This window comes from Anarhichas minor, unplaced genomic scaffold (assembly GCF_050575085.1).
Source record: "Anarhichas minor isolate MPS153535 unplaced genomic scaffold, ASM5057508v1 ptg000003l, whole genome shotgun sequence".
NCBI classification, from domain to species: Eukaryota; Metazoa; Chordata; class Actinopteri; order Perciformes; family Anarhichadidae; genus Anarhichas; species Anarhichas minor.
The window spans coordinates 17,776,771-17,804,623 of NW_027466449.1; the positions used below are offsets into that span (position 1 = coordinate 17,776,771).

A 27,853-nucleotide genomic window follows, 5' to 3' on the forward strand; every position below is an offset into this window, starting at 1 on the left:
AAACTACTGGCCATACCTCCTCCTCTTCCTCCTCCTCTTCCTCCTCCTCCTCCTCCTCCTCCTCCCATAACCGTAGGGTGGAGCCACGGTGAGGGCTTCACCCGCTGCCGAACTAGTAATAACACTTTTTAGTACACATGTGACATGTTGTCAGGTCTTTTTATGCAGCAGGGACTTTTTTTTTTGCATGAGGTTTTAACTTAAATTGTATGTTTTTTTGCATTGCAGTTCGCTGGAGTGTGTTTTCTACTTGCAGGGTCAATGAACACTTGACATTAAACATGACCCTGCAACATTAAATGTGTCAGTTAATAATTGACCCTGCAACATTAAATGTGTCAGTTAATAATTGACCCTGCAACATTAAATGTGTCAGTTAATAATTGACCCTGCAACATGAAATATGCACAGGTGGCAAATTGTCACACCTGCTGTTGATATGGATTAGTTTATTCAAATAAACAAACAGTTTATTCAAATAAACAAACAGTTTATTCAAATAAACAAACAGTTTATTCAAATAAACAAACAGTTTATTCAAATAAAGTTAGTGAATGTCAGGGTGATAATGACACAGTTGGGTAATAACATATATTAAAAGTTTTGTAAATGAACATTTCAATTAATGTTTTGTTTTTTTTTAAGCTGCAAAGATTAGTTGAATGATCAATAAAAGTTGATGTTATAATTCGTAATAGTAATTTATCGTCTTTCACTGGACTCATATCGTGATGAACTACTTTATATATTTTATAATAACTTCCATTTCTCCCAAAAATCTGATGTTGAATATTTTGAGGGAATCTTAAAATCTTTATTTAAATATGTATAATTTCACTTGAAGCTGTTTGTGTTTATTTTGAACTAAAGTTTCTTCATAAAATAATAATTTGTCAAGTATTTCATTCAAACAGGAGTGCGCAACAATAGGCTGTATACCATGTGGTTATTAAATTTAGATTATTTATTTATGGTATTACCAGAAAACATGCTGTTTTATATCCACTGTGCTGTGTTTTTACTTATTTATTAAACCTTTACTGTGTGATTACGTATTTATTATATTTGTTGTGATCTTGTTTTTCTACCTATGTCTCTTGTTTGTTTGTTTGCACTATCCACTTCCCCGCTGTGGGACTAATAAAGTATTATCTTATCTCATATCATATATATTGTTATTGAGATATGAATTTATCTTTATCGTGATAGAACATTTTGACCATATCGCCCAGTCAAATGTGACTGGGCGATGTGACTGTAAATAAAAACATCTTAAGCTTTTTAACTGTTCGGTCGGAAAAATAAAGCAAAGAAATCAACACCATTTATATTCTAAAAAAAAATTTTCCAACATTTTATAGACTCAAAACTTGCCGATTATGTATAAAACAGCTGGCAGAGTAATTGCTTATTTTTAGGATCATGTTTCGCATTTAAGCCAATTTTTACCTTTTCAGTTGGGATATAAGAAAGTTCACATACAGAGAAAGTCAGCTGGTCAAGATGGGAGATGTTTGTCATCAGTCATCAGCTGTTTACAGCATCACAGTTACTGACAAATAGTTGAACCCCAAAAAACACTTCCATGCAAATTAACTCACTTCAAGATTTCTGTGATTAATCAAATTATAAATTAAAAAGAGTCGCGCAAACTCGTCTAATTCTCCAAGAGAAGATCACATAAAGCATCTGATGTATGAATTCTGACAGTCACGTGTGACTCGTTTTGTTCCAGACTGGCCTCGGGGACCACCGAGACGCGGGTTCCTCTGGGATCTTGAAGAGGACCAGTCCGACTCACTGCCCGGGCGTGAACGGGCGGGCGCCAGGCGGCTTCATGCACTTGGACATCAGGAACCCAGGGAAACAGACAGAGCTGGCCCACAACTTCAGGGCGCCACAGGGGCGGATCGTACCACCGACGGATCGTACCATCCCTTCCTCCCACATCCCCGTCCCCAGAAACAGGTACGGAGATGCTCCACACTCACACACCCCCTCCCCTGTATTTAGTTTCATCCACAGACCTATTTAAGTTTCTACTCGGTGCAATGTAGGAGCTAATTTGACTCAGAATCTGTGGTGGACAGACGTGTTCCTGAACTAGAATAGAAGTGGAGCTCAGCCTCTGGCTACAAACCGTACGGCGGTTTTGGGCAACGAATGGCGCGGAGGGGGGGGCGTGAGCGGTCGACTGACCACATGTTTGGTGTTCCCTCCAGAAGAGTTTCGAAATGTGCCCCCGAAGAGAGCCAGAGCCGGAGAAGAGGGCCAGGATTGCCCAATCGCTGGAGACGAGGAGAATAAAGAGGGAGAAAGAAATGAGATAGTTCCAGTGTGTCGGTGTTGTTTACTGCTAAATGTAAACAGCATATTCCTTTTGGATGATCTAAATTATGCCTTATTCCAAATGAAGCATTGTCAGATTAAAACACGTGGGATGTGCCGATATTATTCGGGTTTTTTAAAAGCCTTCGTTGGACGTGTTTACAGCAGGAATTTGAGTCTCAACTGGGGTTTTTCCACACTTTCCTGTTTACGGCCAGCTCTGTGCGTTGTGCTTAAAAACCAACGAGGCAATAGTTTGCAGAGATGCATGAACAAAAGAAAAGCCCACATTTCTGGTCAGAAGAAGACACACCTACTTTTAAACATTATGAAGGACTTGGATATCGACAGGTTTTTTATTTTAATATGTGCAAATAGTGCAGTGCTGACCTCATCAAGGAGGCATTTGAAGGAATGAAAGAGGGAGCCTGTGTTTGCTCCAACAAGTCTTCCTCTGGTTACGTTAATCTGAATATGCGCGGTTGCATCTAAACAGGGATATTAGTGGAATATTCATTTTCATTAGCCATGTAAACAGATTGTCTTTTTCATATTTGTGCATGTAAATATCTTGCTTGACTGCCTCTAAGCCCCGTAATATCCCTGTGGACCCTCCTTTGACATGCCATGCTAGTGGATGCATCAGTGTGATGTGCTCACTGTGTGTCAGGCAGGAAGCTGTGTGTGCTACTGTGTACTTTTTTTTATGTTTCATGTGCAATGCAGTGAGTTTTTTGGCTCCCATTGTTTTGCACACTTGTGCTCAGGAAAGTCTTAGTTAAGTCTTTAAGCAGGAAGACACGCTCAAACAGACACAGAAGAAGCGGAAAATGCATCCAGGGAGGAGTCTGCAGCACAGCTCCCCTCCTTCTACACATGCTGCTGGTTACTGTCTGTGTCGGCACGCTGCCTGTCTGCTTACACGTTCACACAATGCCCGGTGGCAGTACAGCAAAGCCTGAAAACTGAGCAGCTCTTCTCTTAACCTGCATTAGAAACAGGATTTTTGCACAGATTGTTGGTCAACACAACAGGATTTCAGCGCGTTTGATTGTAGGCGTGGTGCGTTGCGGGTCGAGGGGGTGTGAAAGCCACACTTCTTTCCGTCCTTCATCATCACGTGAACTTCATCATCACGTGAACTTCCCGTGCCGCTGGTCATGTATGACAAGAGGAGAGTGTCTCTGGGGAAACACACAAGACTGAGCATGCTTTATTAGTGACAAAACCGGGCCGCTGCTCTCGATCCGGGTTCCTGAAAAACGTCTCTCTTCCACAACGTGTTGAAGGCTGCCACCACAATAACAAGCTCCGAGTTGACACTACACAGAAAGAGGTTGCGTAACATTATGTAACCGTGTGGTCGTATTAGCCGAGCCTCTGTTCGTGTTGACCTTTCTGATTAACTCCCCCCCGTTGTCTTCATCCTGCTCAAATCAGGCTCTCCGCTCGTCTCTTTGCCGTGATTCACATTTTCATTTAAGCCATTTAAATATTTAGTCTACTTGTGACTGAATGCTTGCTGAAGTTATAATATTATTATATATATAAAAAATTAAATACTAAAAATACATAAATGTTCATTATACTCGGCTTAGCGGCTTCCAAATTCACATTTCATGACAAAAGAGGATTTATAATAAAAATGATAAAATAATCAAAAACAAAGGAACAAAAAAAGAAAGGGGAGGGGCTAAAGGTTTGGCTACTGTTGTGAGGAATTCAAGCGTGTTCAATAGCACCCCTAGTGGTGGATATCAAAGGTCACAATATGTTTATTTATAGAAGTGTTAAACTATAAAAGCATAATCATTGAATGTATTAAACTAAAAAGTATAGTCATTGGATCTATTGAACGATGAAGGACAGAGAGGGATTTTGAGTGAGGCTTTTCAGAGACGACCATATGAATGAGTGGAGTGTGCTGCTTTACGGAAGGAGAGGGGGCCGGACCAGAAAAATGGGTCAAAGGCCAGGAGGAGCTTATTGGATTTCAGCCAATCATTGAGCTGATCGATGTGTAATATGAGACATTTCAGAGGACTTCAGATCTTCTGGGGGCCATCGGCGACACACCAGTCGGCCGGATGGCCCGGATTGGGCCTCTGTTTCGTGGAACATATTGTTATTAATAGTGTGATTCGGTTTGTAGCTGTTCTTGCGTTTGTGGGATAATAAATCCATTTGATTTTAACTCCAACCAGCTGTTTTGTTTTGGAAACGGACGCCAAGCACATGGCTGCAGTGAGGGGGTGGGCGGCTTCTCTCTGTGTTCCAAAGTTACCGCCCTAACACTGTACACATCTCTATATAAATATATATATAAACAGCAACTCAGAGTGAGCACTTTCACAGAGTTACATAGTTTCACTTCCTCTCTTTTTTTCTTTCAAGTAATGTCTTCAATGGCAACATTGTGTCACTGTCAGCAGAACTCTTTATTTTCCTTCTCTCCCCAGTATCGTGTAACAGGATTAAAGATGTTTAAAGACACCTGAGCCATGAATCTGTCGCTCACCCTCCGTGTGTATTACGTCGCTCACTATATCAGTGACTTATTGTTTCTCACACATACACACACAGTGCTATTCACACCTCGCCTTGTCAGTTTGCGAATGCTTGAAAGTAGGTCACTGTCCTTCTGACAAGCCCGGGCAGAGACCTGAAGTAGGCGTACCCAATCGACGGCTGCAGTCATGAGGGGTTGTTTTGTGTACACACCAAACCCCCGGAAGTTACCATCGAACTGGTTCCCTCCACAAAAAGAGCCAATGGGAGTGGATTTTGGATTATTGCAGAAACTAAGCTCTGTGGCCAACACTCGTTTATGATACTTTTTATTCAGCAGGATAATCTTCACAAATGGACCTGTGAAGGACTACAGGATGCGATATATAGTTTGTCTATATAAAATATACTCATGGTAATGCCTATATTTGTGAATCAAATGAAAAGTACTCAGTACTTTCTCATTTAATAGAGTGAAATTAAAGAGAAAAATAATATTTCCAGCTGAACTATTTTGACATGTATGCACATAAATACATAGTAGTACGATTAACACTATACATCACATACATAACACGATACATTCATATCAGACTTTTTAAGAAATTAAAGTTTAATTAAAGTTTAGATTAGGTTGAGTTTGAATGTGCATGATTTAAAGTCCTTTAAAGCTACACTGCACATTTAAACACCCCCACCCTCCGTCTCAACCTCTCCCTCCCTCTCTCTCTCTCTCTCTTTTCCCCGTTCTGTCTCTGATTAATTAAGTCTCTCTTGCACTCTCACCCTGAAGCTGTCAATACTCATCAGCGCACTGATAAGGTAACAAAGAGCAGCCAAACAGAAGAGAAGGGAGGGCGCTGTGTTGTTTTGATGTGAAAAGCTTTTTCTTCCTTATCTGTCCTTGGTCAGGTACACTGTCACCACAGTAGAGTAACATGAATAGAAAACACTGAGTGTGCATAAACAAGACACCAGAGCAACCAACTGCAGTGAGGAGGGGGGGGGGGGCTCTGTTTTTAACATAATTACAGCCGTTGACTGCTGAGAGTCACCAGGAGGGGTTAGGCAGGCAGGCTGGAGGAGCAGAGACCCCCCCCCCACCTCCCAAAGGAGACATTACAGCCAGTTGTCGAGGGTCGGAGTCCCCCCCCCCCCCCCCAATCCAGTCTGGGATGTCTGACCCACATCCACATTGCTGACGTGGCACCTCAAGTGGAGCGGCCCACTTCTTCTCTGACGCTTTTAATATTTCCATATAAAAACAACGTGTTTTTAGCATGTTAGCATCATCAAAAACAAATTCCCTCTGAGTTTGATGCAGTAGTGTCGTCCTGTCCTTTTTTTTTCTCCCTTTCCAGACCATAAGAGGTCAAATATTTTTGCGCTGACACGGGCAACTGGTGGGGGGTGAAAGGTCATCCTCAATGAATGCAGTCATGTGAGCGAGGAGGGTCCGATCGGGACGTGAGCAGACATCTGTCACGTCCGCCACAGGTCAGCCTCAGGTTGTGGGTTATGTGCTGCGTGGACAATTTACAACCGCAGAAGGTGGTGTCAGACAACTCGTCATCCCACTGCAGCTTTAAGGTCTCTTGACTCAGAGGTGTGTGTGAAGGAGTGAGGATCTGTCAGAGGAAGACATCTTTTAAGATCATGTGAAGAAGAGAGTTTCATAGACGAGGAGAGAAGGAGGCGCGGAGGAATGTTTTTTCCTGCAAAACAGCCTGTTGCAAAAGTTACGTTACGCTAGAAGTGGCTCCTTCATATCCCGCTGCGTGTCACATTATGAATCCTCCGATACGTCCTCGTGTCTAATAGGTTGTACACTGTACATCGGTTCTTTGGTGAGATGCTTTAGGGACGGGGAGAGAGGAAGGAAACTGTTGCTGCACAGCTCTGGCACTGCTGCAGTAAAATGCACTGATAGACACTTGCAACAGGCCTCCTGTTCTGCCTCAGTAGCATTTGGAGACACCACAGTCAACCGCCTTTCCTCTCCCCTCAATCCATCTCTCTGTTCCTTCTACCCAACTCTTCATACCAGCCGGGCAGCTGCTCCCCCGTCTGTCCACCGGCCTCCCCCCCCACCTCTCGTCTCTCATCGTATAACCTCCCACTGCATTTCTGGCTCCTTCATACAGCTATTATCACTCCCATGACAGTGTTCCCTCTCTGTCTTTGAGTCAGTGTCAAGCTCATAAAAGTGCCTAAAAAGTTCCATTACAGTGAAGTCAAGCGTTTACTATGCTGGTGTTGTTTATCAGACTGTCTCAGTGGTCACGTTGAGCTCCAGCTGTTATTTCAGTCCAAACATTGATACCATATTGACCTTTTTCACAGCCGACGTCATGATTACGTCACGGTGTTAGCTGGAAGTGAAACAAATTCAAAGACTTAATGCTGAACAGAATAAACCTCAGAGTAGTGGGCTAAAGTTACGATAATGTCCTCTTGCTGTGATGTTGGGTGCCAGAATTGAATCTTGCATACGTTAGAGATGATAAACCGTGATTCAAGGCTCTAGCGAGCTACAATATCGACGAAAATTACGCTAACAGTTTAGCTTAGCCTTCTGCTAACCTCCTCAGCCCTCGTGGTTGTGGCTAAATTAATAGGCTAAAATTATTAGAGGGCTGAAAAGATGGCCGCTGTTGGGCTAATTTTTCTGTAACCAGTGTAGCATGAAAGCGTGGTGGAATTTACAAGCTAACTAGCAGCTGACTGACGACTTAGCTAGCTGGCTAATTCGGCCGTGCTCTCATGCAACCCTGGTTACAGAAAATGATCCGAACAAAAATGTTTATATATATTACGATAGCAACGTGCTTTCCTAAACTGTGCGGACGTAGCATTAAGTTGTTTAATTCTACTTGTTTAACGGCTGGCTTGTTAGGGAGCTACTTTGCTAATTCCACCATGCTTTCATGTTGCACCGACAAGCCAACGATTGACTTTGTTTAGAAATATTTTTTCTTGAGGTAATAATCTCGAGGGGGTTTTCTTTAAATAAATGTCTGTTATTAAGTTTTACGAGCTGAGCGTCCGTGACGACATTCCCCGGAAAAGGTTACAAGCGACTCACAGTGAGGGAAAAAAACACACCCGCAATTACCGCTCATCACCACAGGTGGCGCCAAAGAGAATGACAATGGAGATCTTCAAGATTGTAGCTTTAAAGTCACACAGACTGATTAGATGATAGTATTTTCACATTTAAACTGTAGATTACAGCAATAACACTAATCCCGTATTATTGCTTCTCGCCGTGATCAATCAATTGGCTCAATACAGTCGGAACATGTTCTGAATGTTCCGCTTAATGCTCCATTTAGTTGACAAACGACTTCCAAATCCAGATCCTTGGTGGCTGAGGAGGAAGTCTTCTTTTTGAAAGTATGAAGGAACTGTTTTCAAAATGTTCTGTAAGCCTGTAGCTTCATGGGTTTTGCTTTCTCCTGCTTTCAGTCTCTGCACGTATAAATATCCCTACACACACACACACACACACACACACACACACACACACACACACACACACACACACACACACACACACAGTGTCTTGCGCAACTCTTATCATAAGTCATCCCAGTTTGCTGATGACAAGCAGTGAAATTCAGTCTGCAAACAGAGAGAAGTCTGGGAAACGCCCAACACTTCAGATTGTGCAGCGCTGAGCGGGTCTACATACATTTTAATGTCTCGAATTAGCGCTCAGCGTGTCGTTGAATATGCTTCCTCTTTTAGTTTTCTCTCTCTGTTAGGAAATACTTCCCTCATTCAGACTTTTTTTTTCTTCCCCGTAAATATTTAGTTTTATGTACTTAATATGTTTATAATTGTGAGAGCACATGCTCTTCTCTAACCCATTGCTGTGTCAGTAACCCATGAAACAGTCTACCTCACTGTCAGTATGTGAAAACACAACAGAAACAATCACAGTGCTGAGGTTTGTGACTCCATCCTGAGGAGCGTCAGACGTCGTGATCGCTCTTGTGATTAAAGGATTACCGACAAGCCTCGTCTTTTGGTTTAGTCGTGGAAGACTGCCGCGCTGAACTTCTGGCTTTTGTGTTGATGCAGTTAAGCAATGTGAGCTTTGACTATTAAACAAAAAAGAAGCCCAAAGCGCTGCATAGAATAAACGGCCGCTTTAGATCGAACACGCTTCAAAGATTCAGCCTGAACAGTCAATTATGAAACGGTAGGCTGAACCCAGGCTGCTGGACCCAGGCGGGCCCAGTTCCTCATAGGAACCCCTAGAAACCCTCTACGCTGTGTGTGTGTGTGTGTGTGTGTGTGTGTGTGTGTGTGTGTGTGTGTGTGTGTGTGTGTGTGTGTGTGTGTGTGTGTGTGTGTGTGTGTGTGTGTGTGTGTGTGTGTGTGTGTGTGTGTGTGTGTGTGTGTGTGTGTGTGTGTGGACATGCACGGCCACAACAACAGAGCCGTGTGGGCCGGGATAATGACTCATCCTCACGTCCTCCAACCAAATGAGGGCAAGACAATTAGTCAAGCAGATCTACGAGTGATCAGATTTGTGCCTTTTTTATTTTGAAATCCTTTTTTCCTTTCCTCTCTCACGTACACACACACACACACACACACGTACACACACACACACACACAGGTCAGGCTTCACTTAACACAGATCTGCTCGTGACGTCGTCCTGCTCCCACCTCCTGGACATTTGCAGCATGCGTCAACGTATTGGCTTGAACTCTGCTGAGTCAGCTTGCAATATTTACACATACGTCGTCTCGATCTGTACGCACACACAATTACATACTGCAACAGATTGTAAATATCTGGTATTCATGAGCCCACTTTGAGGAGTAATACAGAGAACGAGAGAGGAGGAGGTTGACAGCCTTTGGCTCTATGTACACGGTGCTTGTTTTTTCACCCATTAGCTTGAACTATGACCTTGTTCATAAAGATAAAGGTTGATTTGTTTTGGCAGCTAAACCTCGTGCGTGGTATCCGCAGGTCCTTAAAGGTGCAACAAACGGGAGTCAGAGCATTAGAGGAGCGATGTCTGCTATTTATTTGTCTGCCGTCAGATCACAACAATGAGACTTATCGAACTAAGAGCAAAAACATTCAAATGCGAAATGGCCCCTATCTAGAGCCAGTGTTTGGTTTGTCCATTCTAGGCTTCTGTAGAAACATGGCGGCCGGCTCCTTGAAGAGGACTCAAGTAAACCCTGTTAGCTCCGTCAGCAGTTTTGCCATTGTTTGCACTGTTAGCGCTGTTAGCTGTGAGCCACCGGCTCAGTCGTCGCAATATTGACAGCCGTTGAGAGGCAATAGAAATACTCCCAAATCTCTTATTCAGCACCTTTTTAAACAGACTGAGGAAAGTGGTTGAAATTCATAAATGAAGCCCAGAAAATATGTCATTTGCTGTATTTGCCTTTCCACCTCGTAAGGACGTTTTATTTGCACGGCTTTCCTAGTTTAAAATAAACGAAGAGCTTAAACGAAAAGTTTAATTGGAATTGGTCCGGCATCGTTTATTTTGGTTTTAAATTGGTCTGTTAAAAATATATTAGAACGTCTTCAACCTTGTGTGTATGGTTGTGAAATAGAGTTAAAAGGAGCCCGAGGAGAGGTAGAAAGTATTCCCATCTTAATCTCAGTGGAGGTATGAGGCTGTCCAAACACTCTTACAGCTGTTCCAGGGAACTGGTCTTTCCCACTCTTCTTCTTTGTTCTCATCCAAGATGGAAAGTGTATTTTTGTTTCTTGTTGATGTGTTGGTATATAATAGACATGAGCTTTGTTGTTGTGATTCATGCAGAGGACAAGGCTGATCTCTGGTCTCTTGTCGAGCAGCATTTGTTTCCCTGGCTCTTGTTTGATCTGCCCAATGAATCAACACCATGGTCTCAATTTATACACCAGCTTGCGTTCACACTGTGTTTTGTCCATTGTAATTACATGACGAGGGAGAAAGATGGAAGAACAAGGGCAGGGAAGACAAAGAGAGAGAGACAAAGAGAAAGAGAGAGAGAGAGAGAGGGAAGGGAAAAGGCAACTTCAAGGATAAAACCACTAAATTTAACATGATTCAGCGTCAGCTGGTGTAGCATCAAGAGATCAGAGCTCGCTGTCCTACATTCTTCAGATTTGGAAATGGCCCGATCTAGATAGTCCGTCATAAAAAAAAGTGCTTCGTCCATATTTCAATTTTTCTTTTTATCGATTCATCACTACATGCTCTGTTTGCGATCAGTCATGTGACATCCACATGAAGAAATCACTCGTAAACGTGTTCCCTAAAGAGTGAATCCATGCCTTTTCTATTGGTGGTCTTATTTTGGACCCTTCTGTCTTAAGTTTAACACCGTAGAACTGTCTTTTTTTGTATTTTTCTATAAAGTAATCATTAAAGTCCTATTGATATATGGCTTGTCTTGTACAATATCGTCCTTTTAAAGCTGTGATTAAGAACAAAGAGGTTAAACAGAGAGTATAAGAGTATAAGGGGAGCAGGGAGGGTTACACATAATTTTTTACTGAGCAGCTGTTTCTATCTCTGGTTTCACTTCTGCTCCTTTTACATTTGACCAGATTTACTACTGAATGTTGACGCACCGAAAAGGGCCTTACGGTGCCAAGTACGTGCATGTCTGCATGCCTGGTATGTGTGTCTGTGTGTGTGTGTGTGAATGAATGAGGTGTAGTGGTATGTTGGTATTCCTGAAGCTGGATCCGTCATAAGCCTCGGTAGCTTAGCACGAGGCTCCTGTCCGCTGTCCAACTAATATATGAGTCAACCTTTAAACCTGCTTGACTAACTGTTGCCGCCCTAATTAGCTGCTTTCTGCCTGCTGATGTTTAAGATGAATTAAGATCAGAGACTTTGTACCACTAAGTTCGACTGTTCACTCATGAAAAAGAAAAGAAAAAGAGACCTGAAGCTCCGCCCCCACTGCTGCACAGAGATCTCTTCGCTTGTTTACTCAAAGCTTATTTATACAGAAAGTGTCACGTGTCCGAATTGCACCAAATTCAAACGAAGCTCTACCGAGGGACTCCAAGCAACACGCCCACCATGAAGTAGATCAGATGGGCGGTTCAAATAGACAGACAGAGATTCCTTGCTTTATAGTTTGATCCCTAAGTCAGCATTTGTGTGAAGAGACTTGGCTGTAGAGGGACCTGAACAGTTTGACAGAAAAACACTTGAGTCACTCACGGCATGCCTTCCCCAGGGCCGGGCTGCTCGCTGTGTCTGGCAGGCTCTCCCATCTGTCTGTTTGTCTCTTCAGGAGAAGGAGATCGGACCATCGCCCGCCGTTTGGCCTATTTTGACGTGTCACAGGGAGACCGGCCAGTCGCTTCCAACCCCGTTTTTGTGAAGCTCTGCCATTTCAACATGTTTGTAAACAGTCAGAACACACTCTCAGTCGAGGTTTTACATCCCCTCCGATGTCTCATGGAGGCTCATCATCTACCTGCTGTTTCCATAATCAGCTCTAATTGCCTCCATTTGTCTTGTTAACTACCCGTTGTCGGCATTTCCGGGTGACAGAACGGCCGTCGTCATTTGCTTATTCCACATAGTGTCACAGCCTTCTCCTGTAGGAGGTTGAAACACTGACAATTTGGAAAGAGGTGAGCGGCTTTTGCTGGCACAGAGCCAGAAAGTCCACCGGGAGACTTACATTTTTAACGATGTGGTTTTTGGCTCTTTTTTGTTGCTATAATAGTCAGTATCCAGTATAGTCTGATAGTGTGGGTTTTGGTGGTCCCTGTTGACGAAAGTGTTAGTGTTTCCCAGCACCAGACTCCATTTAGAAAACCTCTTGTTGTACTGCAGCAGGGTCTGACAGTCTGACCCCTCTCAGTCCTGGTTCTGGTTCTCCCGTGCCTCCCTTCCCTCCAGCGGGTCCAGCAATACGTCCTGGGTCTCCAGCAGCGTGGTGTCGGTGTTGTCTCCCAGAGAGGAGAAGCTCTGCTCCTGCAGGAGGAGGAGGAGGAGGAGGAGGAGGAGACGCTGCTGCTGCCAGGAGCTGAGCTCTCCTCCTCCCTCCAGAGCAGGTCCAGGGTCTGTCCACGCTGGACCGGTCTCTGCTGGAGGATCTGGGTCTGTCCACGGTGGACCGGTCTCTGCTGGAGGATCTGGGTCTGTCCACGGTGGACCTGTCTCTGCTGGAGTCTGAGCTGAAGCAGTTTCTGGTGAACCTGCATGATTTCATCTGGTTTCACCAGAAACCGACCCGGTGGCCCCGATGACGAGCATTAAGAATAACTCTATAGAAACAGACCATCTTCTCTCTGATGGTCTCTTTACTGATGGAGGTCTGATAGAGGATCAGGACTAGACTGAGACTGGTTCAGAACCAGTTAAAGGTTCCTCACAGTAAGGACTCGGCCCACATCATGATATCATAGACATACTCACCACCACCATGTGAACTTTACTTCTCACTGTGATGTTAACGTTAAACTGTAATTGAATCTAACGGTTCCAAAGAAGATGAATTTGCATGTATATTGTCTTTTTAAAAAGAGATAGCGATCAGTTTATTTTCCTGGTTGGAGCAGATATGTGGCTTCGTGGGAGAAAGTAGAGCTGGGTGGTTTTTGGAACAGCGTTGGTTTGCTTTCGCTTTAAACACAGGAAACCGAGCGAAGGCCTGCTCTGGCTTGTGAAGGCAGGAGGGCAAATGTGAAGAGCCGGAGTGGGAAGTGAAGAATGAGGAACGAAATAAGAGTACGAGAGAGAGAACGAGAACTGGCCGCTCCGTTGAGGGCTCTCGTCTATTTTAATCCGAGTTTCAAGACATCCTGTGATTTGTTTCTGTAGTTTAACTTCTGAAAGTCTGTGTTGACGACGTGCAGAATAAACTTTTCCTGCTCGATTTGATCTGAAGGCTCAGGAGACGACATGTCTTTATGATTCTAGTGCTTCTGGATTATTTAGATTATGTGAAAATATGATTTTAAAACAGATGTCGTCCGGGAATAAACGGGTTTTTCAGGCCGACTTCTCTAACTCGCTGCATCAACTCATGACTCAAATGAAAAAGGACAGGCGTTTTGATAAGGAAGCAGTGTTTTCAGGCAGAAGGGCTTATCCTGTTTGCTGTCCTCAGTAGAGGAGGCGAGAAAAGAAGAAAGAGAGAATCGAAGGCCTCTGTTCAGGAGAGGCTGCCCGGCATTCCCCCAGCAACAACGCTGTTATTGGAGAGGACTGAGAGAAGTTGCTATAGCTACAAGTTAATCTGGTTGTGTAGCCTGAAGTGACGGCGGGGTAGTAAAGTAAGCTACTGCGAGTGCAGTTGTCAGCCGTGAACATGTGCGGTGTTCAGTATTGAATGCACCAGAGGTAGAAGAAACGGTAAAGTCAGACTCGTGTTTGTATCAGCAGAACTTTGAAATAACAAATAACAGACCAAATCGACAGATATATTTATATTCAACATCCTTTCTGAATCTGGCCAAGCATCTCCTGTAATTTGGCAAACACACAATCCACCAAAGAGCACTTGTTGAATTATTATAGATAGATAGATAGATATATACTTTATTCATCCCCAGGGGAAACTGTGTTCCTCAGTGACAGACTCTCCACAAACACCCCTTTGACACAGTTGCTGTGGTGTCGTCCTGATTTCAGCAGAAATTCAGAAATTCACAGAACTTCTTCTGAATTTATTGTCATTTTATGGGTTTTTGTTTTGGAAACCTCCCGCGGTCTCCTGTGCTGCAGTACCACTCTCCGCCTGAATGTAGCTGATGCTTCGGTGGGGGCGCTGTTTTATGAAAAAAAGAAGTTTAAAACGCTCTTTAATGTGGCTGTAAATGTAAGTTAAATATCAAAGAATAGACATAAACTCAAGCATAGGGGACATCAGTTTGTATATGTATTTTATGTATACATATTTAATTGATAATTTTAAGTTCCATGTTCTGTCATCTGATATTCCATAACTTTTCCTTTCAGGCTTTAGCCGTTGTATCGTTTCAGTGTCGTCATCGCGATATTAAGCTCTATTATAAGCTAACAGATGCAACGTATCTTGACGTGTTGAAGGGTTTTATGGGGCTTGACTGTGTGTGTGCGCACCTATCTATTATCTATTATCCCATATTCACACCGACGGTGTTTGCCAGCAGACTGACCTGTGTGGTGAAGACCTAATACATCCTCATGTCTGGCTGTTTGCGTGCGTGTCGGGTAGCGCGTCACGGTCTGCTCTGTCGTCAGCCAGTTAATTGCCTGTGCTGTGTCAACATTTTCTCCCTGAGAAAAGAAACGAGCGTCACACGGCTCTGATCTTGACTCTTTCTCCTGTTCACTGTACTGCACGTGTACAGTGAAAGTGGAATCCGCGTGTGCGATCCTGTGTTAGTAGTTGAGCTGATGTAATGCAGACGTGGGGAGTCAGACACCACAGAAGGAGCCGTGTCTTTCGCTGTGTGTCGATCCTCCATTATCTCCCCAGAACAAAGCTCGTGGTTGTTTGCGCGTGGCCCCTGAGGCCGCAGATCAAGCGACAGAAAGAGAGTGCTTTTTTGTCCCGGGACTGAATGACCAATACAGTCACAGCCCACATTAAAGTAGACCCGGCTCCTGTCTGACAGAGCCGGGAAGAGAAGGGGCAACATGTGTGTGACGTCTTTCTAAATACGCATTTTCACAGTCTTATAATTCAACAAATACATCTTTCTTGACGTGCAAACTTATCTTTTAAATTGACAAACATCATGTGTTTGTTGCACAATTCATATAATTATTTCTCTCGCTGTTGACTATCGTACATGTGTTTTTTCTGTAATAAGGTCCCGTGGTGGTGCACCAGAAAGGGGCGGGACTTCATCCTTCTACATCAATATATTTGTATTTATTGTGTATTTACATAACATGTATTTGTACAATAATAATACACAAGTACAAAACGAGTGAGACAGAAGCGTGGGGGAGGGGGGGGGGGGGGGGGGGGGGCACACAGCTGTTAACACGTGTGTGTGTGGGGGGGGTTTGACTGCTTTCAGCCAATCACGACCTTCTGCAGCGACATGAGAGAGGGACGGGGGAGATTATGTAATGCAGTGGAGTCTGGGGCGATGGCTGTTCTATTAATAGCAGATATGGATGAGGCAGCAGATGATCACCAACACCAGCCTGGTCGCTTCGGATCAACTCGGTTGTAGCTACGTCACCTCATTACTCAGGAAGACCCAGTTTGACGCCATCATGCCATTCTCTGCATTGTTTATGTTTTTGAACACAGGCTCATCTACGTAAACAGTGCACAGCCTTTCCAGCCTGGATCCCTTGAGCCTTAAAACAATGGCTGTTTAACAACGCTGCTGTTATTCACACACCTTTCTCTGTCGGCCCTCCTCACATTCTCTCCCTCCATGTGTGTGTGTGTGAGGATGAGCGACGTGAACATATGTGTTTCTTTAAAGACTAATAAATGAAAAGCTTTGCCAGAGGAAAACTTCACATCATGACTGGAAACATTGCTTTTTTTGGTGTTGGTATATCCGTCTCTGGGTGCGTTTGTTTGTTTTTTCCAGAGAGAGATAAAAAATCAACTCGCTCAGCGTTCTCTGAATGTGTCGTCGTATCACGACTCATTTTGTTGACACGTATTTGGAGTTTTTCGGACTGTTTTCGACTGCCGCGGTCATATGCCAGTCTTCATGCCAGTCTGAGGCAAACACAGCTGCGTTCTTTCTCTCCAGAGATTATTGTTGGCAGCGCTCAAACCCTCAGCGAAAAACACATCATCTACCACACTGAACCCTGCACAGCTCTGAATCACCGTGATTCAAACCGGACATGCCTTGTGGTCAGCCGACTACAAAACAATGAAATCCGCTGATTCTGCCCCCCCGGTCCACGCGCTCTTCCTCTTTTTCTCTTGACCTTCTAAAGCTGGTTTCTTCCAAGCAGTCTGTGTGACACACACACACACACACACACACACACACACACACACACACACTTTTTATTTTTCTTGGTAAACAAGATAGACCTCTATAGTGTGTTGTTATATTTGTCTTTTGAGAATGGAACAATCACTCTCTGTTAGACTTGGTTGTTGCAAAAGGTCCACAGACAGCAACAGCTCTGTGTAAGGGGGGGGGGGGGAGTCCAGTTCTGGTAAACTGGGTCTTGGTTGTGCCAAACAGGTGGGGAGGGAGACATTAGATACGGAATAACGAAAAATAAGTGTTCAATATGTCAATATGTGTGTCTGTGTGTGTCTGTTTGCATTGTTATTGTGTGTTTGCTGGCAAGTTGGACCTTAAGTGGGCTTGTAATGTGCGCTGTAAACCAGGCGGGATCCTGGGGATTTGTACTGGTAACTAGAGCAGAGGTTAGATGTGTTAAATATAGTCGTCTCCCCAACAACAGCAGAGAGCCCACCGTCATACTGGACGTGTGTGTGTGTGTGTGTGCATCATATCACCATCTGCAGTATCTAAGCCCAAATGTCCCCTTCGGACATGACGGTGTGAAAATCTACACTGTTGGACGTTTTCCGTCTAACTAATTGATGAGTTCACCTTTAACGTCATCCTGCAGTCTGAAGCATGAAAATAAGAAATCATATTTTATTTCTATGGTCTGAACCTTTAAGTCTCATCGTGTGTTTTTTGGATACGCCACATCAATGAATCTTTTTCAAGAAACTTCAAAGCCTTTAACTTTTGTTTTTAATCCTCTGCCAATTATTTATAGATTTGTTTTTGTCCTTATTCGCTCTGTTGTTTGCAAAACACAAAAATGTAATTTGCATCGAACTTATCAGTAAAACTTAAAACCAATAAAGGCAATATAAAGTATAAAAACAAACTAATGGTGCTTTTTCAAACCATAAAAACATAAAACTGACTCAGGTCCGTTTGCTGTTAGTGCGGCTCGTTTCTGGCGTGAAAGCAAAGGAATGTGTGACTTTAGCATGATTTTCTGAAGCTCAACTAACTAATAAATCCATCTGTGTATCGTGAAATCTGTTCAGCAAGCGATCTCATTGATCTGTATTCATGGTCGTGCATGTAAATCAACACGTATGCACGCCTCTTCTCTTCGTGTACAGTCCTGTCTCTACCTTTATCCATCACAACAGGTGAGCAATTAGCATTCTACTATTCTTTATAAGTTATTTCTTAGTGAGCTTTGCAAAAATGATTTGAAAGGAATCTGATTTCCCCCCACGTGGGTCCTGATGAGGATGATGACGAGTCACCTGTCAGTCTGTAGACCTCCATGTTTACTCCTCTTGGTTTGTTTGTAAAAAGTGTGAACAGGAACTAAAATGCAACAACACATCTTGAACCGAACCAACCGAACCCATCTACAGGTGCGATTCGGACTCGCTGTATCTGACACCTCGGATGAAACGAGGGTCATCTACAGAGCTTCACACACACACACTACACAGATACACACACGCTTGGCCTCTTCCGCCCCTCTTTTTTCTTCCCTACGAGCTTGTTGTTGCAACTTGTGTCTTGGCTCAAAGCCGTAGTCTCTCCCTCCCTCCCTCTCTATGTGCCTGGGCCTGGCTTGTTGACTTTAGTCGGCCCATGTGCTGAGCCGCTGCCAGATGGGATGGTTCTTGGCTCAACCAAGAACCAATAGAAGTTGAGGGAGGAAGGAAGGAAAGAGGGAGCGGTTTGTGTGTGTGTGTGTTTGTGCGTGGGCGTGAGAGAGAATGAGTGTATTATTTTGTTATTGCACGCTCCAATCCGAGGCATCCACACACACACACACACACACATGCAGGTACAGTAAACGGGGTTAAAGGCGAAGTACCTGGCTCATAAAAACACACGTCTGTCAGTGACGGAGTATGAATGGTGTCACTACTTTACATGAAATACCTCAGTGTGTGTGTGTGTGTGTGCCTGCACACGTTCATCCGTGGAGGATGGCATCATTAAATTGACTGCACGCTCTAAATGCACTGTGGTTGGACTGAAAGGCTCCTGTAAACAAAACACACACACACACACACACACACACACACACAGCCCGACATTGTTGACAGCGATCTCTTCCCTTTCTGGGCTCTAAACAGAGGTCTGACTTGCTCCAGAATAAAGCCTCTCGTAAGAAGACAGATTTACTGATGCGTCAGTGCACTTTTAATGGCTCCGTGTTTGTTTCAGAGAAGTTGGGTCTAGAGAGAGTACCGTTGGGAGAGTCTGCAGGCTCTGTTATCCTCGCATTCTGGTTTTATGATGGCAGAATGTGGTGGCCATCTGCTCCTAACGTGGTGTAAACATTCATATCAAAGTCAGAATGATGGCAGCAGAAGATTACAGCTCCACCGTTGTCAGCACGAGTAACAGTCAAACGGCAATTGTGCCCCCCCCAGGTTAAAAACACCGTTTTTTATTGCTTAACATGCACGAACACAGACGCACACAACAACTCGCACCAGATGTAGTGAAACTGCGGTGGATTGTCATGCTTGTGCCGGGAAACAGAGGAAGGAAAATGTCAGGAAATCAGAGTGTGTGTGTGTGTGTGTGAGGGGGGGTACTAAGGGTATTAATGGGGTCTGGTGTGTGTGTGTGTGTGTGTGTGTGTGTGTGTGTGTGTGTGTGTGTGAGAGAGGGAAAAGGGATATCAAAGTTTGGATCATCTCTGGTATCTAGTGGTCCCCTCAGGGGGCGACAGGATTCGTCAGCTATGAGTTTTTTTCAAAATAAGATTGGCACATCTATAACTAAAATCATAATAACACACTTACCGGATAATCTAGATAAATAAGATGTAATTTCTGTTCTCACTCAAAGCCAGTTGAAAGCCGGTTATTTGTGCACAGTGTCAGATAAAGATCAGTATTTGTATTATAGGATTTGTAGAATTAGATTTCATTGTTTGGCTGCGTGGGATTGTTTTCCGACTCGTGTGATCCAAAAAATGTGCAATAACTCCGGAGCGCTGTGAAGTCCAACAGAGTATTTAACAAGACGGCGTCTCTGTGTTTGTGTTGACGTGGCTGACGAGTTACACTCAATAAAGAAAGTTGATTTAATGAAAAACATTACGATTTTGTCTGCGTATTTGTTTGTTTTTTAGATACAATTATGGAGGGTTTCACTAACGCACACACACCAAAAACAGACTTGCATCACTGTCAGTGGTTTGCTATCAGTACACTTTTTGACATCGCCAGCAGGCAAAATAGTCAATTTGTTTAATGTCCATGTCTGCAACAACTTTTTTCAAAACAGCAAAATGTTATTAAGGACGAGACCGAGAGGCCCATAAATCAGAAGTGTGTCCCTGCTCGGCCCGTTCAGCGCTGAAAACAAGACTAATGACTGAAACAGGACACGGCTAATCTCGTTATCTCTCGTCCAGGCTGTGTGTGCGTGTGCGTGTGCGTGTGTGTGTGTGTGTGTGGTGCATGTTTACCCGCCTCTCCTCTGGCAATGTTGTAGCTGTGCTGTGGATATTATTCTTTAGCTTACTTTGATTCTCTCCATGTTGGTATTTATTATAATTGTATTGTTTTGTCGACTGCCCGCCTTGTATTCAGAGCGCACACACACACACACACTCAGATACACTCATAATCTGAGATGTCGGGGAGTAAAACCAGCAGCTTTTTGTGCGCGGACATCGCCGCGTCGTGTTCAGATTCCTTGGTGTCTGTTGCATTCCTCTGAGATGTGTTTGCTTCCTGTCCGGCACATTCTCACCAGCGTGGGAGCTGAAAAGATTTTCTTCTTGTGTCGGCAAAATGAAGTCACTTCAGCGAGTGGGCGTGTGAGCAGGTACACGCACGCATTCTAAAATCACAGCATACTTTTGCTGGTGTTTTGGACTCCGGAGTGAAGTTTTTGTGCGTCGAGTACGTGCGTGTGTGTGCGTGCGCTCTGAGACTACGAGTGGAGCTCTGCCAGGACTGAGGGCTTGGCTGAGAGAATGCCTCAAACCAGTTTACTCTGGTTGTGTAGTGGAGAAGTCTGGGGGCGGGACAGGGACCTCTTAAAGCTGCAGACCATGTGGATCTCTGTGTGTGTGTGTGTGTGTGTGTGTTTTGTTTTTGCATCTGTGTTCATGTGTGTGTGTGTGTTCATATGTTAACATTTCACAGCATTTGGATTTGCATGTTTTTATTGCACAAAGCTGCACATAGTGGACATGAGTTCACCTCACTGTATCGGCTCGGACGGCTCGCTCTCTTTTCGATTTTTCATGAGATTTTCGATCCTTTTTTCGTGCGTGTGAAAGTGTGCGGGTGAGATCTCGGCCCTGCCTTAAATACGTTTCCCTGCATTTTGCTTTCAAGGACAGCAGGGTCGGAGATGAAGAGAATAAGTGTGCGAGGAGCAGAGAACCGGTTTTGCTTTAATGCAGGACGACACAAATTACTGTTGTTGTTTTGTCACTTTTTTTAAATTTATTGGCCAAAGCACATCCTTACTGTGCATGTGCACGTGTGTGTGTGTGTGTGTGTGTGTGTGTGTGTGTGTGTGTGTGTGTGCTGCAGTATGAATAAGGTTTAGGCTGAGGTTGGACCGCTCAGTAGGGGGTGTACTGGACAGGAAGGGAGGAACAGGCTCTCTAAACCAGGTTACTGTGCAGAAAACAAACACCATAAAACCCTTTTCACTCTCGAGGCTTTCCATTACATCCTCATGTATACACACACACACACACATTTACCCAAGACTTACTGTACATAGTCATGTATTCTCTTTTGTTGGATTTGTTTGCTGCAGGGCTCCAACACCAACTTCCTGAGTTGCTTGTACCAACACATTTTTTCTCTTCTCTTTTTCCCAGTGGTGGAAAGTAAAAAACATACACAAGATGTAAAGTGAAGGCGTGTCTACGGGGTCATCAGGTGTGAGAACAATGTTGGTTTCTCAGCCGTGATTTATTAACACTATTAAAAACTTTTTTTGTCTCTTTATGTCGCAGTCTGGAGCCTCGGGGCAGCGTCCAAAATGTCTTCTAACTTCACTGTTGATGTTTTTGGGGACTTCAGAGATTTGTAGTTTTCTCTGGGGGACAAGACGTTTTCTTTCCACAAATAATGTTCCATTACTCAGTCAAAACAACAAACTGTTTTGCAAAGTATCGCTGGAGTTCCAATGAGTTCCAGCTTGAAGTGTGGAGACGAGCCGTGTTGACCTGATATACTTGTGTGTGTTTTGCAGGAAGCCCTCAGGTCATGCTGATAAAGAGGTGATGGCTGCCACCGTCCTGACCTCGCTGTCCACTTCCCCTTTGGTGCTCCACCCGTCCTCCGCACCCACAGGTAACATTCCTTCCGGCTGCATTCTACGTCCAGCACACCTGCATGACACACACTCATGACACTCACGGTTTGGATCGTATCGTGGTTTAGAGTCACGGATGGAATCAGCACAAAAGAAAAAAAGGCAGCAATTATAACTTTTAGAGACGCCCCAATCACCAATTATACATTTAGCTTTCTGTTGTTTTGTGTTGTTGTAGCAGCTGGTATAAAAGGCTTCACACTATTCCTTGTTTTCACCACCGTTCTGAAAATCATTTCATCTGCTCTGAATTCAGTGTAAACCATCAAATATTCTAAATGTTACCTTTTTACTTCCTTGTTATAGTCATCTATACGGGTTATTTACACAAAGACACACAAGTCAAACTATTTGATTGTATAAGATTTTATTTTTACAGATTAAAATAAATCTTGTCCTTAGTAGTTATAATTATGTATTATAATCTGCTTAGAGTTAGTGTTAGGAAGTTAAATATGACATAATTCATCTCTAATATCTACTTTATGTTGCTGTGAGAACATCTCCTTCAAACAACTGGATATATTCATGATGACGTTATAATTCACCTGTCTCAAATATAAATATTTATTTTCCGAACAGAGCCTGAACGCATCATAATGTAACTGAGTGGAACCTCCGTCCGTTAGCTGTTAGCTCCGGTGCTGCTAACGGTACCAGCGCTACAGCAGCTGATTTTACTGTCATCAGGGATCGCTGACTAGAAAGCATCAACGCAGATCTCCCCATCACATATTGTTACTGACTGTAGTGATCGTCAGTAAAACTTTATTTCACACTATTGTAACAGACTGTCTCATGTTTGTCGTTTTGGTGTTGAAGATATGTCCCTTGAGGGTTGCCGTAGAGAAGGGGCAACTCCCGCCTCTGGTCGAAGGGGGGGAAACAAAAATAAAGAGAGTAGCCGTGGGCTGAACAAGATGTCTGGTCTCCCGACTCCACTTATTACTAGTTGATAAGTGCCCTCATACACGAACCCAAGACGCTCGGTCACACTATGATGGTTTTACTGTGTTATTAATCACATGTTGTCTCACAGTATTATCAGCAGTATTCCCTTATACTTTCGTATACATGCATGCTCACCAAAGCCCAGCGCTGGCTGCCAACGTTCATCCGTGACCCGACCGCCACAGCTCCTTTCGCTGTTTCTAGCATCACCATACCAACCCTACCAGACAGTCAAAGTCCTGTCTGACTTGTATTACTTTATTGAGTCAGCAGTAAACCCAAGGCGACTGTTATTGCTCTCAGCGAGGCACCACAAAGCGGTTTATATCTCATATCGCCTCCCATTTGAAATAAATCTAAAGCGATGTGAGTGTTCATCGTAGATGTCGGCATCATTTGATCTGTTGTCAGAGGACGCTGTGGGTTCGTGAGGAGCTAATCTCGATTAGAAAGCTTTCTCCACACAAAGTGCTGCAGAGAGAGGATGTCGGTTTATGTCTTTCACTCATCGCAGGTTGTTCAAGGCTTTTTGAAAACGTCTCTGCAGGTTTGGGTGAATGCTAACGTTAAAATGCTTTAGCGATAGCACGCCATATCCCCATATTGTATCTTTTACATTTGAAGTTGCAGCGGCCATGCTGTGATTTGTTCCTCTCTTATGTGTTTAGCCCGAGGCCGAAGTCTGTGCACATGTTATGTTAAGTATAAACTGGGATTCAGCTCCTTACATTCTAGCAAATATATGTAAATTCCCAACATAGCTACATGATGTTAAGCTTTGCTCCATGTTGGGGTTTAGGTTTGGTCTTTTTTTTGACCATGTTTTGCCACAGTGACAGTCAGATTATCCAGTCTTTGAGCTCGAGCATCATTGGATCGGTCAAAAGGCCAAAGGGTAAAGAAAAGGTTTGTGGGTCAAGACTTAGAGGAATAATATGGAACCTTGTCCGGGAAATTAAAGCCGTGTTGGGCTTAATAGGCAGAGTTCAGTATAGTTAAATGAAAACATGTCAGGAAAGTAGAGTATAGACTGTATAAAAGATATTAAAGATATTAGAATGTGTGCATTAAAGAGGCTCTCGTGGTTTAAGGCTTTTGAGAGGTTTTACATTTCCATTACGGAGTTAGGATTTGGGTCAGGATTGTTATGCACACTGTAATGGTTTTTAATTCAGAGGAGATAAAGTTTATGTTTGGGGACTTTTTGAGGCAGCGGTATTATATTACGGTCGGGAAACTCCACTAAAAACACGATTCTACCAATTTTCACTCTATTGGTAATGTATGGGACATATCTTGAGAATGAAAATATATATATTTTTTTTAAACAGAAGTGTTTATTGGCTCCATATGAGACTGAACATGAGGTTTAGACCTACATGTGTTTTAGGAAACTGTAAATGTAATATAATTCATTCAGAGTTGGTAGTAACAGCTATACTGTCCTTTTGAGTTGTGACTGAACTGTGTTGCCGAGCAGCCTTGGTCCCAGCATAATGTTCTTTAACATATTTACTGTGGTTTTATTATTTTATATTTCTCCTGTCACCACAGCAAAAACGCGAATTTTGCACTTAAAAGAAATTCACATTTCTGAAGAAACCGAAAGCTGACATAACCGTTGACATCTTAACCCACGTGACACATGGACCGCGAGCAGCGCGGCTCATCGATTCAATTCAATTCAATTTATTTGTATGGCCCAAAATCAAAAATCACAAATTTGCCTCAGAGGGCTTTACAATCTGTACAACCAACGACATCCTCCGTCCTTGGACCCTCGCATCCTAAAAGGAAAAACGTGTACAATAAAAAAAATAAGAAAGAAACCTCTGAGAGAGCAACAGAGGAGACCTCTCCCACAAATGTCCAGAAGAGCAATATATTTGATGTGTACACAATGAACAACAACATCTAGAGATTCCTTGGCCGAACGTAACTCACGCTCACATTTCTCCAGATATGAAACCTCCTCTTTTTATATCTGAAGTTAACGGTGTGCATTCTTTGAACTGCAGTCCCAGAGCCGGCCAGCAGGGCTTGGAAAGAGGTGCTGTCGGCCAGCTACAGCAGCTCGACCAGCGGCAACTGGAGCTGGGACGCCAGCGACCAATCGGTGCCCTCCACGCCGTCCCCGCCTCTCTCCAACAACGCCAACAAGAACTTCCTGCTCTCGTCCCAGGGCTACGATGTCGTCGAGGATGTGGCGGAGAACACGCACTTCATGTTCGAGGACCCGATACCAAGGAAGCGAAAGGTAAAGATGGATGTTGTCCGTATGCTACGTTCTGTACCGCAATGATGCAGATGAAAAGTTTGGGCTTAATGATTAATTATGACTCCTGAACAGCAGGAGGGCTTTTATTGTGAAGTAATTGGGAAGTGCTTGTTTGTGACGAAGCAGATGAGCAGATCAGAAAACACATCTGCATATTATTCAACACGAACACCTGCAATAAGACTAAGTCTACACGTATACAGATGTTTTGGCCTCTTGTCAATAAGGCAAACAGATGTTTAGATCACTAAAACGCATATCTTTGAAAACGCCTACTACAGGGTAGGTTTTTAAGTATCTGTGCGCACTATCTGGTTACTTCTTGGGCTTTCATCGCCTTATTTTGTAAAGTGAGGCTAAGTGGCGACTCCACTTCATCATCAGTCCACATACGAGTCACTTTTCATTTTTGCCATCGCACCAAATATCAAAATTGTAAGAAAAAATAAGTGATTAGCTTTGCTTTACTATAGTTAACAGTTTGTTTACACTGCCAAAGGACAATAAGCTCACCGAGCATGCTCAGAATCTTCTTCTCTGGTGTTTGACGTGTTGTTGACGTCATCTTTATCGCCACCTACAGGACCGTTGAGCATTTGTAGTTGTTTTTGCGAGATATTTTGTAAAATGAAGGTAATTTGGACAGAATTTCATTTTAAAACGTAGATGAGAACTTCAACATCTGTACACGTGTATACAGAGCGTACACATATATATCATGAAGATAATACATTAAATAATAATTTGACCCCCACAGTCGGTACAGTTTCTTGACTCAGCCGTGGTTTTGTGCTGAACGCAGCAGCCCCAGATGCGGTCCATTCCACTTTTAACTTGAATCCCCAAAAAACGAGCGTGCATGCCGAGTAGAACGTCAGCGCCACAGTTGTACAGAAACAACTCTGGTGTGCTTTTCTTGTTATTTCTATAAAGCAGTAGCAGGGAGAGACCTTGGAAAACGTAAGCACCGTGCAGTCTAACACCCTCGGACACGAGGCCCGGCGCTCTCTGCTTGTGTGGATGATGGATTACGTTCTCCCTTTCACTTCTCTCCCTCTCATTTAGTTTTTTTACTTTTGGAAACAGACCAGAACATCAAAGTGTTTTCAATCTCAAGAAGCTTTCCATCCCGTATTTCAGTCTTTTCAGGGAGGGGAGATATTGAGTCAGGAGGGAGGCATGAACAGCAGGACATAACAAAAGGTTCAAGGGATGCATAAAAACCAGGACTCGGAGGGTTTAGAGCAGTCGTCATGGTAGCAACAAGAGGAGAAATCAATCTCCGTGTCTCCTGTATGGCCGTACAGTGACAGAGGAGAGCTCACACGCTGTACAATATGTGGGAGTTTTGTGATTTCCAGCTCCCCTGGAGTTGTGCAGCCGTGAAGATTATTGAGCGGCCGAATGTATAAAAACCACAAAGACTCCCGAGGACGATGCTGCCAGAGACCCTCGGACATACCGTAGATAAGCAGACAGGAAATGAAGGAGGAAAGACGCAGGGAGGAATACACACACACACATTGGGCCCAATCCCAAACGTCCCCCCTAAGGCCTTAAACCCTGAACCCTCAGGGATTCAACTGATGGCTGGTTGACTGTGAGAGACTGCAAGGGGCTCGGAATGGTATAAATACCAATTTTGCTGCGACATATCACGTTAACTTGACAAAGTCATGACATGTTATGTGCAATTGTGGGTGTTTATTTGACATGTTTTTACTCCCTGATTTGAAGGTCAGGGAACGGTCAAAACAAATGGACCAACTGTGTAATGTAGTCTCTAATTTCATCTTAAATCATGAATGGTTCTGTGTAAATTGAATAAACCAGGCTGAACATTTGTTTCCCCTTTCTTTCTTTTTTTTAACTCCTCCGGCTTCTCCTGGTAAACCCGTGTTTAACGTCACAACGCTATGAATTGTGGGTAATTCAATGCAAAGTCTGCAGAAACGGTGGACTTACGGAAAGTGTCAATGACGAGCTTAAAATGTGTGAGAGAGAGAGAGGAAGTGGGACAGCCCCAAACCTTTGCGGGAACGTGCTTTAAAGTCCAGATTGTGTGGACGAGGGCTAAAACGTGAGCTAACCGGGGAGCTCCGTGACGCAATGCAGCCGGCCGCCCACCCCACAGAGGTGTAAACCCTCCGTGAGCAGCTGCCCGTCGGATTGTAGGCTGTTTGCTTAAGAGGATTAGTAAACATGGCAATCACCAGTCTTACTGTAACAGTGTTAAGATGCAAGAAAAACGCTTAGGGAATTAAGTGATTTGTGATTGTTTGTGGGATTAAAGGCTAGCTTTGCTGGTTCATTTGTACCAGGAGCGTAGTTTTAAACAGCGTGGCGGGGGCGTGCATTAAGCCAGCAGCACTCGAGACCTTTAATGGTTCATGTTGTATAAAATGAAGAGTGAGCGACACGTCGGTGAGTTCAAAGGAATAGTAGTGTAGGAGAGAGTCAACACAACCATTGAGGAATAAACCTGTTCTCGGCTCTCACTTCCCTCG

General features: G+C 43.7%; 1 protein-coding gene across 2 annotated transcripts in view; it reads left to right on the top strand.

The window, feature by feature from the left end:
- Positions 1 to 27,853, top strand: part of slc2a4rg (SLC2A4 regulator) — a 40,941-nt gene that overhangs the window by 927 nt on the left and 12,161 nt on the right. For both annotated transcript variants that reach the window (XM_076100989.1, XM_076100997.1), the window contains exons 2-4: positions 1,736 to 1,968; positions 21,995 to 22,095; positions 25,087 to 25,325. In XM_076100989.1, the coding sequence (XP_075957104.1) occupies positions 1,736 to 1,968; positions 21,995 to 22,095; positions 25,087 to 25,325 (573 nt within the window). The remainder of the gene's footprint in view (positions 1 to 1,735; positions 1,969 to 21,994; positions 22,096 to 25,086; positions 25,326 to 27,853) is intronic.